Here is a 12,165-nt window from a genome sequence, read left to right as displayed (position 1 = left end):
GCGCACTGCGGCCCCCCCACCTCAGAGCACCCTGTCCCCATGTTGATGAGGACAGGGCCCCTTCCCGACAACCCTGGCCGTTGGTTGTCGGGGTATGCGGGCGGGAGGCTTATCGGAATCTGGGAGCCCCCTTTAATAAGGGGGCCCCCAGATACCGGCCCCCCACCCTAAGTGAATGAGTATGGGGTACATCGTACCCCTACCCATTCACCTGCAAGAAAAGTGGTAAAAACACAAATAAACCACACAGTGTATTAAAATATTTTATTTTTCTGCTCCGGAGGCCGCCCCCTGTCTTCTTTATTAGCTCTTTTACCAGGGGGGGGCTCTTCTTCTTCCGATATCCCGACGGGTCTTCTCCGCTATCCGGGGGGGTCTTCTCAACTCTCCGGGGTTCTCCTTCTGTCTTCTCCTTCTGTCTTGTTGTCTCCTTCTGTCTTCTGTCTCCGGGGGGGGGCTCTTCTTCTTCCGATATCCCGACGGGTCTTCTCCGCTATCCGGGGGGGTCTTCTCAACTCTCCGGGGTTCTCCTTCTGTCTTCTCCTTCTGTCTTGTTGTCTCCTTCTGTCTTCTGTCTCCGGGGGGGGCTCTTCTTCTTCCGATATCCCGACGGGTCTTCTCCGCTATCCGGGGGGGTCTTCTCAACTCTCCGGGGTTCTCCTTCTGTCTTCTCCTTCTGTCTTCTCCTTCTGTCTTGTTGTCTCGGCGCACCCCGATTCTTCGTCTTCTCTTCTTGTTTTCGCCTCTCTCTGTTGTTGACTCGAGACGAAGAATCGGGGTGCGCCGAGTCTCGCGAGACGAAGAATCGGGGTGCGCCGAGTCTCGCGAGACGAAGAACCGGGGTGCGCCGAGTCAACAACAGAGAGAGGCGAAAACAAGAAGAGAAGACGAAGAATCGGGGTGCGCCGAGACAACAAGACAGAAGGAGAAGACAGAAGGAGAAGACAGAAGGAGAACCCCGGAGAGTTGAGAAGACCCCCCCGGATAGCGGAGAAGACCCGTCGGGATATCGGAAGAAGAAGAGCCCCCCCCGGAGACAGAAGACAGAAGGAGACAACAAGACAGAAGGAGAAGACAGAAGGAGAACCCCGGAGAGTTGAGAAGACCCCCCCGGATAGCGGAGAAGACCCGTCGGGATATCGGAAGAAGAAGAGCCCCCCCCTGGTAAAAGAGCTAATAAAGAAGACAGGGGGCGGCCTCCGGAGCAGAAAAATAAAATATTTTAATACACTGTGTGGTTTATTTGTGTTTTTACCACTTTTCTTGCAGGTGAATGGGTAGGGGTACGATGTACCCCATACTCATTCACTTAGGGTGGGGGGCCGGTATCTGGGGGCCCCCTTATTAAAGGGGGCTCCCAGATTCCGATAAGCCTCCCGCCCGCATACCCCGACAACCAACGGCCAGGGTTGTCGGGAAGGGGCCCTGTCCTCATCAACATGGGGACAGGGTGCTCTGAGGTGGGGGGGCCGCAGTGCGCCCCCTGCCCCAGAGCACCCAACCCCCCATGTTGAGGGCATGCAGCCTGGTACGGCTCAGGAGGGGGGGGGGGGCGCTCGCTCGTCCCCACTCCCTTCCTGGCTGGCCGGGTAGCGTGCTTTGGATACGGGTCTGGTATGGATTGTAGGGGGACCCCCTACGCCGTTTTTTTCGGCGTAGGGGGGGGCTCTCCTTACAACCCATAACAGACCTAAGGGCCCGGTATGCTCCTGAGGGCGGGACCCAGGTCGGATTTTTATTTAAAATCCGGCGGGGACTTCCCCCTCAGGATTCATAACAAACGCCGCACACGTGTAGAATTGGCGGGAATCCAAGTCGGATCTCCCGTCGCTTCTATGACGCGCTTGCTGGGATGTGCTGTCGCTATCCCAGTGAGTGCGAGATCTCGGCACCACGTCGCCGAGTATCAGCGCGACGCTGTCGTGCTGAAAACACAATCTCACAAACACCTACTGTATGAGAACATCCTGGCTATATGTAGCCGGTAAGTTAGACAGGGGCGGGCATGTGTCCAAGATACGTGTGGAGCTCCCTTCCCCCTGTCCTTTCTCCGCTTCTGTCCGTCCCCACCCCTCCCCTCCCTTCCCTCTGTACCTTCGGTCCGGCCTGTGAGATCGCGTGTCAGCTCCGGTGAGTCGGACGCGAAACCGGAAGTGCGTCACTGGGCACTTCCGGTCCGCAAGCTCAATTTAGTGCCGTGGCAAATTACAGCCGATAATCAGTATTATTCTTGCAGGGGGGGGGGGGGGTAATACCTAGGTCTTAGGTGGGAACTTACTATATTCCATAAGTTGGTTCCACAGTGTGGTGCCTGGAGATTGTTGGAGGAGGAGCTGTTGCTCCCTCCTCCCCCCTCCCTCCCCTTCCTGCTATATAAGGCCAGGCTGCTGGCTGGGTCAGTGTTGCACTCAGTTTCTGTGTGCAGCTGACCTTGACTGTTGGCGGAGCCGGTGTTCTTCTTTACTCTGATCAGAGGGCTCAAGATTGTGCTCAAATTCTTAAGGTCATGACGTCCCCTTCTCACGGTAAGATTGACATCTGGGGTAGACCCTTTTTTTTGGGGGTTGGAACTGTTTAATAGTGCTTATTTCTTTTCTTAGGAAAAGCTGCCCACAAGCAAAAACACCTGACTTGTTCCGGTTGTGGCACCCCGTTACCTGATTCCTACGAGTTCCATCGGTGTCCAGGCTGTCGCCCTAGACCGGCCAATCCTGAGCCTACGGTCGTAGAAATGTTCTCGTGGATGAAGGACTTCATGGACACCTCCATCGCGGAGATCAAGGGGGCGGTTTCCAATAAGAGACCTAGGCAGGCCTCTCCTGGGCCTGTTCCGATGTCCGAAGACGTGATCTCGCTTGGCGAGAATTCCTCCTCTGAGGAAGAGGAGTCGGTCTTTTCTTTTCCAGCCGAAAAGACACAGATTACTGCGCTCCATCAAGGGACCAGGATGTTGAGCATAGGGAAGCTCCACACTCCACCGCTAGGGGGCCAAGGGCCTTCAAAGTGGACGAGTCACTTAAAAAATTAATGGCGACAGAATGGAAACATCCAGAGAAAGGCGCGGTCTTAACCAAAAGGTTCAAACTTATGTTTCCCCTACAGGACGGGGACTCCCTGGATTGGGTCCCACCACCTAAGGTGGATATGGCAATAGCCAAGCTTTCCAGGAGAACCTTGGTGCCTTCCGATGACGGGAGTAATCTGAAGGATCCCCTGGACAGACGCGCAGAATGTTCGCTTAGGCGTAATTATGCTGCGGCGTCCGCCTCTGCCTCTGTGGCCATAGCCTGTACCGAAGTGTCTGACTTCATTCGCGCCCGCACGCTTAAGATCCAATCAGACATAGATTCGGGAGTCGCCAGAGATGACATCCTGGACCAATTTAAGACTCTATTATTGAGCATAGATTTAATGGCGGATGCGTCTCAGCAGCAACTAAGGCTAGCTGCTAAGTCAATGGCTTTGTCTGCTGCCAGCAGACGGCCTTTATGGCTGAAGCCCTGGGTAGCGGACAATATATCCAAATTTAATCTGTGCACTCTCCCTTACGAGCCTGGCAGGTTGTTCGGCTCCGAACTAGACCGCCTCATGGAAAATATAGCGGACAAGAATGGAAAATCAGTCCCTCAGCAATCCTTTCGAGGACGTGGAAGAGGCAGAGGTGGAAGATTACATGGAAGGGAGAGGAACCAGAGACGTTCCGAAGGTAACAGGAGAGGTAGAGGTCGCGGTCGCGGGAACCGCAGGGCTGATCAATGACTCTCGGCAGCCCACCACCTCCCCATCCCCACCCCCCACGCTTCCACACAAATTTCCCTGCCTGAATCCTCCAGTAGGAGGTCGTTTATTTTTGTTCAAAGATTTTTGGAAGCAAATAATTCCAGATCCTTGGGTGCTGCAGGTCACCATGACCGGTTACAGGATCGATTTTATTTCCCAACCTCAAGAGAGGTTCGTTCTTACAGGACGTCTAACACCCAGCAGACAGCTGGTCCTAGAGGACTCTGTACTCCAGTACATTGTCAAAGGGGCCTTAGAGGAGGTTCCTCCTCGCGAGTTCGGTCAGGGAGTGTATTCTCCCATTTTTCTTGTTCCAAAGCCGTCAGGAGACTGGCGCATGATTATCGATCTGCGTTACCTAAATCGGTTCATCAGAAAGAAGCGTTTCCGGATGAAAACCATTCGCTCAGTCCTAAACATCCTGAACCCGGCAGACGTGATGGTAACGATAGATCTGAAGGATGCTTACCTTCATGTTCCTATCTGTCCGGCCCACAGGAAATATCTCAGAGTTGCTGTCTTCATAAAAGAGGTAGTGAAGCACTACCAGTTTGCTGTGCTGCCTTTTGGCATCTCCTCTGCTCCACACACCTTCACAAAGGTTGTGGCTCCTGTGGTCGCCCACTTAAGGCTCCTCGGCTTAGAAGTCGTCCCTTATTTAGACGACTGGCTTTTAAAAGCCGCGTCCGCAGACATCTTACAAGTCCAGCTTCAACAAGCTCTCCACACTCTGCAGAACCTGGGATGGCTCGTAAATTGGGACAAATCAGAATTGGTCCCCTCTACCACAAGGCGGTTTCTGGGGTTTGTGATAGATTCAGAACTAATGACCCTATATCTGTCTCCACAGAGGAGAGACAAAGTAATAAAAGCTGCAGAGTTTCTCCTATCCCCAGACGGGTGTCTATTCGGGTTCTCATGAGGATGTTAGGCCACATGTCAGCGTCTGCAGAGGCAGTGCCTTGGGCCTTGTGGCATCTTCGGCCACTACAAGAGGAAGTCTTAGCGGTTTGGAATCGCAAACCCAGAGACCTAGATCGGAATCACTCCCTGTCTATAGAAGTCCGTTCCTCCCGGTGGTGGAAGAACTTAGTGGATGGAATGCCTTTAGCCCAACCTACTTGGGTGATCCTGACCACGGACGCCTCCCTTCTAGGCTGGGGAGCCCATCTGGGACACAATACAGTTCCGAATACCTGGAATCCTCAGGAGAGACTCCTATCGTCCAATCTGAGGGAGCTAAGGGCGGTAAGGTTAGCCCTCAATCACTTCTCACCTCTCATCCAAGGTCAAGCCATGAGAGTACGGACCGTCAACACGACTGTGGTGGCTTATCTAAACAGACAGGGAGGAACAAGATCCCGGACCCTCCTGAGGGAGGTGGGATTAATTTTATCTTGGGCAGAGAGCAATCTATCTCATCTAGTGGCAGTCCACATCAGAGGGGATCTCAATATAGTAGCAGATCGTCTAAGTCGGGGCCTTCCGGTACCGGGAGAATGGTCCCTGAACGACAACATCTTCTCCAGGATAGTCCAATGCTGGGGGACTCCCGAGATCGATTTGATGGCAACTCGTTTGAACGCTAAAGTAAGCAAATTCTGCTCCTTGTACAAGGAGGACAATCCGGTAGCGATAGATGCTCTGTCCATAACATGGAGGTTCAGGCTGGCCTATGTGTTCCCTCCAATTTCCATGATACCAAGGGTATTGATGAAGATCAAGCAAGGCCAGACCTCAGTCATAGCCATCATTCCATTCTGGCCAAAGAGGTCTTGGTTCACCCAGCTCATGCAGATGAGTCAGGGCAATTATTGGAGACTTCCCCTAATACAGAACCTAGTGTACCAGAACACAGGTCCCTGTCTAGATCTGAGGAGGCTCAGTCTGACAGCCTGGAGACTGACCAGTCCCTTCTAGAAGCTAGAGGGTTTTCGGTGGAGGTCCTGAGAACAATCTCTCACTCCAGAGCGGATTCTACGAATCAGAAATATTCCCGCATATTCCAAATATTTATGCGATGGTGCACGAATAGAGAGGTAGTTTCCTCAGATCCTCCTCTCTCTGATATTCTTCAATTCCTGCAGGATGGTCTAGACAAGGGTCTAAGCCCATCTACACTGAGAACTCACGTTGCTGCCTTGTCAGCATGCCTTGGTAAATCAATTTCTCAGGACCCCCTAATCAAGAGGTTCCTTAAAGGTGCTCAGAGGCTTAGGCCCAGCATCCAGAGACCAATCCCTGAGTAGGAGCTGCAAGTGGTCTTAAGGGGGTTGTGCTCCCCCCCCCCCTTCGAGCCTTTGGAACAGGTAGACTTAAAATACCTTTCCCTCAAGGTTACCTTTCTCTTGGCCATAACCTCAGCCAAGAGGGTTGGGGAGCTCCAGGCCCTGGGGGCAGCGGAACCATATTTAAAGTTTCTGCAGGACAAGATCCTGTTAAGATTTCTGCCTACCTTTCTACCAAAGGTTCCTTCGTTTGTGAATACCAATCAGACGATAACACTGCCTATGTTCTCTCCTACTTCTAACACTCCTGATGAGGAGAGATTACTTTCCTTGGACATTCCAAGGGTCCTCAGAATATACTTGAACAGAACTGAAGAGTTCAGGAGATCAGAAAATCTGCTGATCGCTTATTCGGGGAACAACAGAGGGCTCAAGGTTTCCAAGCCCACCTTGAGCAGATGGATTAAAGAGGCTATTAAGCTGGCATTTACGTCCCAAGACTTACCACCGCCATCCTTCTTATCTGCCCATTCTACAAGGGCAGTTTCTACATCATATGCGGAAAGGAGACTAATCCCTTTAGAGCAAATTTGTGCTGCTGCCTCGTGGAGTACGCAAAATACTTTTATTTCCCATTACCGCCTAGAGGGTAGGCGTTCAGAGGGAACAGCCTTTGGACGGTCTGTGTTAAATGCTTCTCGTCCTTAGGTCAGCTCTCCAACTCCTGTGGGATAGTTTAACTACTTAGTAGAAAGTCCTTTAGCCCTCCCAAAATTTGTGTGAGGTTCCTTGCTACTTGACGTAAATTTGTTTTCCCTTAGTCCTAACAGCAGCACACAAATATCCCTCCCTCTATGCTGTTATGATTACTTGTTAAAAAAGCAACTAGCCCTATGGAGGGCAGCCTATATAAGGAGGGGGGAATTAATTACTAATGATGCAGAATTTTATTCAGCAAAAATTTTGCCTGTCCTGACCAGCTTCACAGGGGCGAATACCCCACTTGTGCTGCTGTTAGGACTAAGGGAAAACAAATTTACGTCAAAATTGACGCATCCTAATCAGATGTCTCATTTGACATAAAGGGCTCGTTCATGACATATGCAAATTTAACTGTTTATAGTCATGAAGGTGGAGATACCGAGGATTCAAGCTGTCCGTACAGGGAATGTCAACTGCCCTACAACATCCCTAAGGAACTAATGGGAAAGGTTGGTGGCTGCACCCCACCACATATTTCGCTGCGGTTTGCCCTTTGGCAGAAGGTGGAAGAAAATTAACTTGCAATATAAGACTAACAGGGACAAGAGCTACAACCGGCTTACCCTCAAATGCAAACCTATAGAAGGCGTTTGCAATGTCGTTGACCATGATCCCAGAGGGAGATTCCTTCCTCATGTCATCCAGGGTGTCCAGGAAATCTGTTACCACTTCGTTGACCGCCCCGGTGTACAGCACGGCCTCTGCAGGCTTCAGCATCCGTTTATTCAGAATGGAGCGCAGCGTTTGCCATTGGTGACCTTCTCTGCAGAAAGAGCGGGTTTATTACAAGACAATTAGGCTGCCATCAGAGGGGTCTAGTAGAGAATTTCTCCTGCATGCACGCTCAGCGGAGCCGAGTGTGCATGTGTAGAGAGAGTGAGATATGAGTATTTGCTGAAAGGTATCTGATGTGTATGAAACAGATTAACTTTGCAGAAAAAAAAAGATCCTCTGAATTGTGACTGCAGATTTGGCTGTGACTGGAGTATATGAATTAGTTCACACTTTCAGGGTGGATTATGCACATGAATGGGCTTTTTGCAACCCCATTCATATGCAGCAGAAAATATCTGACTAGATTTGTGGTGCCTCGGTCATGGAGATAAGCAGCATGTTACTTAGGCTTCATACACACGGCCGTGCCCGTATTGCGGCCCGCAAACAGCGGGTCCTGGCCGTGTGCACCCCACATCACAGATGCACTACTTTTTTGCAGTGTGGATGGATCACAGCCCATTCAAGTTGAATGGGTCTGGATCATCTGCGGAATCCGCACGGATGTTGCCCGTGTATTGGGGACCACAGCCGATCAACGTCTGTGTGCATGAGGCCTTATTCTGCATGGAAAATCTAAGTATTAGAACCAATAAATGACAATGGGGCCAAACCTCATGTGCATCTGCAGAACGCCCACGACAGGAATGAAACATGCAAATCCTGCACATGTAAATGTAGACTAAGAATACTCCGCTCACTGCTAGAGCTGCTACTTCTGCTACTTCTCACTGTTGCCCCCTAGTGTCTCTACACAGTATGCTCCACTGTAGTAAATGACTGTAAGGCTAGGTCTATACGACGACAATAAGTCGCATGACACATAGGGCACAACTACACTGCAACATTTGTCGGGTGACAATGTCAAGCGACAATTTTTATAATGATAGTCTATGGTGTCGCATCGCGACGCGACAGTCGCCGAAAAATCCATTTCAAATTGATTTTTTGCGACTGTCGTGTCGCAGTATGTCGCAGTGCAACACCATAGTCTATCATTATAAAAATTGTCGAGCGACATTGATGCGACAAATGTCGTTGTGTAGACCTAGCCCGACACATCACTGCAGACTTCATTCCTCCCAATTGATGAAGCACAACATGAACATACTCAGTAAAAGGGCCCAGACCGAGGCCTCTCAGTCTCCGATAGACTTTCCACAGCTCCATGTCACTCCTCATTGGATACTTCCCCTCCTGGCGCAGAAACAACTCCAAGAGATCGGCGTCAGCAATATTCACCATTGAATATGCTCCGAAGGAAGATTTCCACATAGGGCCATACTTCTTTTTATAGACAGCCTGCAAAACCAGATGGATAGCAGATGATCCAGCACCGTACAGCAGACAGCGGCCACTCCTTCATATTCAAGAGCAACTCATACAGTAGGGCGACGTCTGTCCCATCCTAATGGTTAATAGGAGCCGAAGTTTGCCTCTTTACCAGAACCTCAATACTAGCAATCAAGGAGAGAAGACCAACCAGAGGGTCATGTTGCCAAAGGAATGGCATGGGGAAGGGGGTGGCGGGGTGGGAAATGCCACCGCACCACAGTATTCAACTGTATCACTGTCCTGAGGCCGGTGATACAGACGAATTCAGGAGGGAGATCTACATAGGTGCCTGGTGCTCCTAGAATTAAGGCCTCATGCACACGACCGTTGTTGTGTTCCGTTCCGCAAAATGGGGTTCCGTTGTTCCGTGATCTATTTCCGTTTTTGTTTCCGTGTGTCTTCCTTTATTTTTGGAGGTTCACCAGACATGAAGGAAAGTCAAAAAAAGTCTAAGTCAAGTTTGCCATGCAAATGACAGGAAAAAAACGGACGCGGACCCATTGACTTGAATGGGTCCGCAAACCATTTTCCGTAAAAAATTGGACAGGTTATATTTTTTGGACGGACTGGAACCACGGATCACGGAACCAGATGACAAACGGTGCATTAGCCGAGTTTTCAACTGACCCATTAAAAGTCAATGGGTCCGCAGAAAATCACGGAAAACGGAACAACGGACATGGAACACAACAACGGTCGTGTGCATGAGGCCTAAAGCTGAGAGTATCAGATCTTTATGTACCCGGCCAGTGCATATGAATAGAGTTGCAAAAAGCCCATCCTGATCGTCCCCTAGCAACCATGCGTGAAAATCGTACCGCATCCGCACTTGCTTGCGATTTTCACACAGCCCCATTCACTTCTATGGGGCCTGCGTTGCGTGGAAAATGCACAAAGAGGAGCATGCTGCAATTTTCACGCAACGCACAAGTGATGCGTGAAAATCACCGCTCATGTGCACAGCCCCATAGAAATGAATGGGTCCGGATTCAGTGCGGGTGCAATGCGTTCACCTCACGCATTGCACTCGCGCGGAAATCTCGCCCGTGTGAAAGGGGCCTAAGGGTTACATAGCATCATAAATCAATATAATGCTATGTGACTCCCGGCAGCGTTGGGAGGGGAGGCCGGGTGCTGCGATGCGGACTCGCTGCGGGAGGAACGCTCGTCTGCAAGGGGCCTTAGGGCTCTTTCACACGAGCAGATCCCGTGCGGGTAATCTGCTGCATGAAAGAGAGCCAAGCCCCGTTCCGGACAGCAGAGACACGGAGCAGTAACATGATTTTTACTACAAAATCACAGCGAGATAAAGTTGTCACTGTGATTTTGTAGAAAAAAGGTCACAGAGAGGAGCATTATCATACATGTTACTGCTCCGTGTCTCTGCTGTCAGGAACAGGGCTTGGCTCTCTTTCACGTAGCGGATTACCGCACGGGATCCGCTAGTATGAAAGAGACCTTACTTTTTGCCATGAGCTAACAAAAGTATGGCTGCACAACATTTCACATACAAACAATAGAACAGAGAAATAGGGATCTGGTTCCTACACTGCCCTGAATATTGTAGGCTTAGCTAAGTCCAAGAGGGGCGGTTCTGTTAGTGTTAGGGACCCATCTGCGGAAGCCACCTTGACGCCTGGTAGATGGGCCCGACACACGTTTGATCAAAAATGTGCACAAAGAGCTTCTATTTTTTCATTTATAGTAGGTATAATACCATTTTAATTTAGAATGATCCCCTTTACTCAGTTCTATTTTTTGTATGTGAAATGTTGTGCAGCCATACTTTTATTAGCTTTCTGCATGCTCGCTTTATGGATATGCACCTGTGACCATGAATGTGCGAGTAAATTTTCTTGTAGGTATTTTATCATTAGCTGTTAGATATTTTAGAATCCATGTTTTCCTTCACTGAGGGCAAAGGTTCATTTGGCTGCCCCTCCCATGCATCTACATACCCTGGCAAAGGTAAAGTAGCTTGTAGGCACCCCCTGGCACTGGCACCCGTCCCAGCAGCCCCCCTAGCTGTGCCTCAGTCTGAGAGATGTCAGCATGTACAGATCTGCCCCATGTGTATCAAAGTTTACTAATAAAAAAAAGGCAACAAAGTAACAAAAAGTATCCTCACCTACTGTGCCCTTCTCCCATACCTTGTAGATTGTAAGCCCCTCTCTCCTATTGTATCTGTAACTTGTCTTGTTCATGGTTATTGCAATTGTTTTGCACTATGTGTGTGCGCCCCTTATCATATGTACAGCACCATGGAATGCATGGGGCTTAAATAATACATAATATGATTATTAATAATAATAATAATAATAATAATAATAATAATAATAATAATAAAAAAAAAGTAACACATGAAAGATAATACAGCAGCAGGACTCACCTGTATCTCCTGTGAATACAGCAGGTAGCCCCTCATAAACATCCAGTAGAGGTTGGTGAGTAGGGAAGGTCCAGGCAAATCCTCAAATGTCTTCATCTTTTTGTCCCCCCCTTCTATTCCAGCAGCTGCAGCCCCATGCGAGGCTCTGGCCCGGGGGACCCTGCATGTCTGCAGCACTGGACTGATCCTGCTCCTAGACCCCAAGTAATAACAGCTCCTGCCAGCAGTCCTGATCATGGCTGCTGAAGGGACAGACCTTCCTATACACTGTGATATGGCTGCTCTTTGCATAACCTCCCTCCCCCACCCTTTCATTGCCTAGAGCACATTAGACGACAGCCTGCAGACAGTGCATTGAGGGAAATCTACTGTACATCTTCTTCCTGTCACCTCCCACTAACTAAGCAAAACACAAGTAGTTAGGAAGAAGGGGGCAAGTAGCTGGAGCACAACCTACAGATGTAGTAGAGTTAACACACTCACTTTATGAGACGTGTTATTTAAACCAGTGGTCCCCAACATTTTTTGCACCAAAGACCGGGGAGGGGAGAACTGACTGATTCACGCGAATAACACAACACAAGGTGCATATTAAAATATATAACACTATGTATGAGGCGGCTGGGGCCAAGGTGACATTATACTGTATGGGGCCACAAGGTGACATTATATTGCATTGGGCCACGAAGACATTATACTGTACGAGGAGGCTGGGGACAAGGTGACATTGTACAGCATGGGGTGGGCCAAATGGTGACATTATACTGCATGGGGCAACAATCCCCCCCCATACAATTTATATTCCTGATCGTCCTACGGCAGCACAGATTGAGATTGGGATTAAGTCCTATCCCTACAACTTGGCAGAAGATATAACAGCATAAAGGGTTAATTAAA

At 49.7% G+C, this 12,165-nt stretch overlaps 1 protein-coding gene across 1 annotated transcript in view; it reads right to left on the bottom strand.

The window, feature by feature from the left end:
* The window catches only part of LOC121008254 (sterol 26-hydroxylase, mitochondrial-like), a 29,220-nt gene extending 17,587 nt beyond the window's left edge, over positions 1 to 11,633 (bottom strand). The window contains exons 1-3 of the mRNA XM_040440687.1: positions 11,269 to 11,633; positions 8,656 to 8,846; positions 7,334 to 7,533 (exon numbers count right to left, since the gene is read on the bottom strand). Coding sequence (XP_040296621.1) covers positions 7,334 to 7,533; positions 8,656 to 8,846; positions 11,269 to 11,583 — 706 coding nt within the window. The 5' untranslated portion in view covers positions 11,584 to 11,633. The remainder of the gene's footprint in view (positions 1 to 7,333; positions 7,534 to 8,655; positions 8,847 to 11,268) is intronic.
* Between the last annotated feature and the right edge of the window lie 532 nt (positions 11,634 to 12,165).

This window comes from Bufo bufo, chromosome 7 (assembly GCF_905171765.1).
Source record: "Bufo bufo chromosome 7, aBufBuf1.1, whole genome shotgun sequence".
Classification (NCBI taxonomy): domain Eukaryota; kingdom Metazoa; phylum Chordata; class Amphibia; order Anura; family Bufonidae; genus Bufo; species Bufo bufo.
This window is presented reverse-complemented; position numbering and strand designations above follow the sequence as displayed.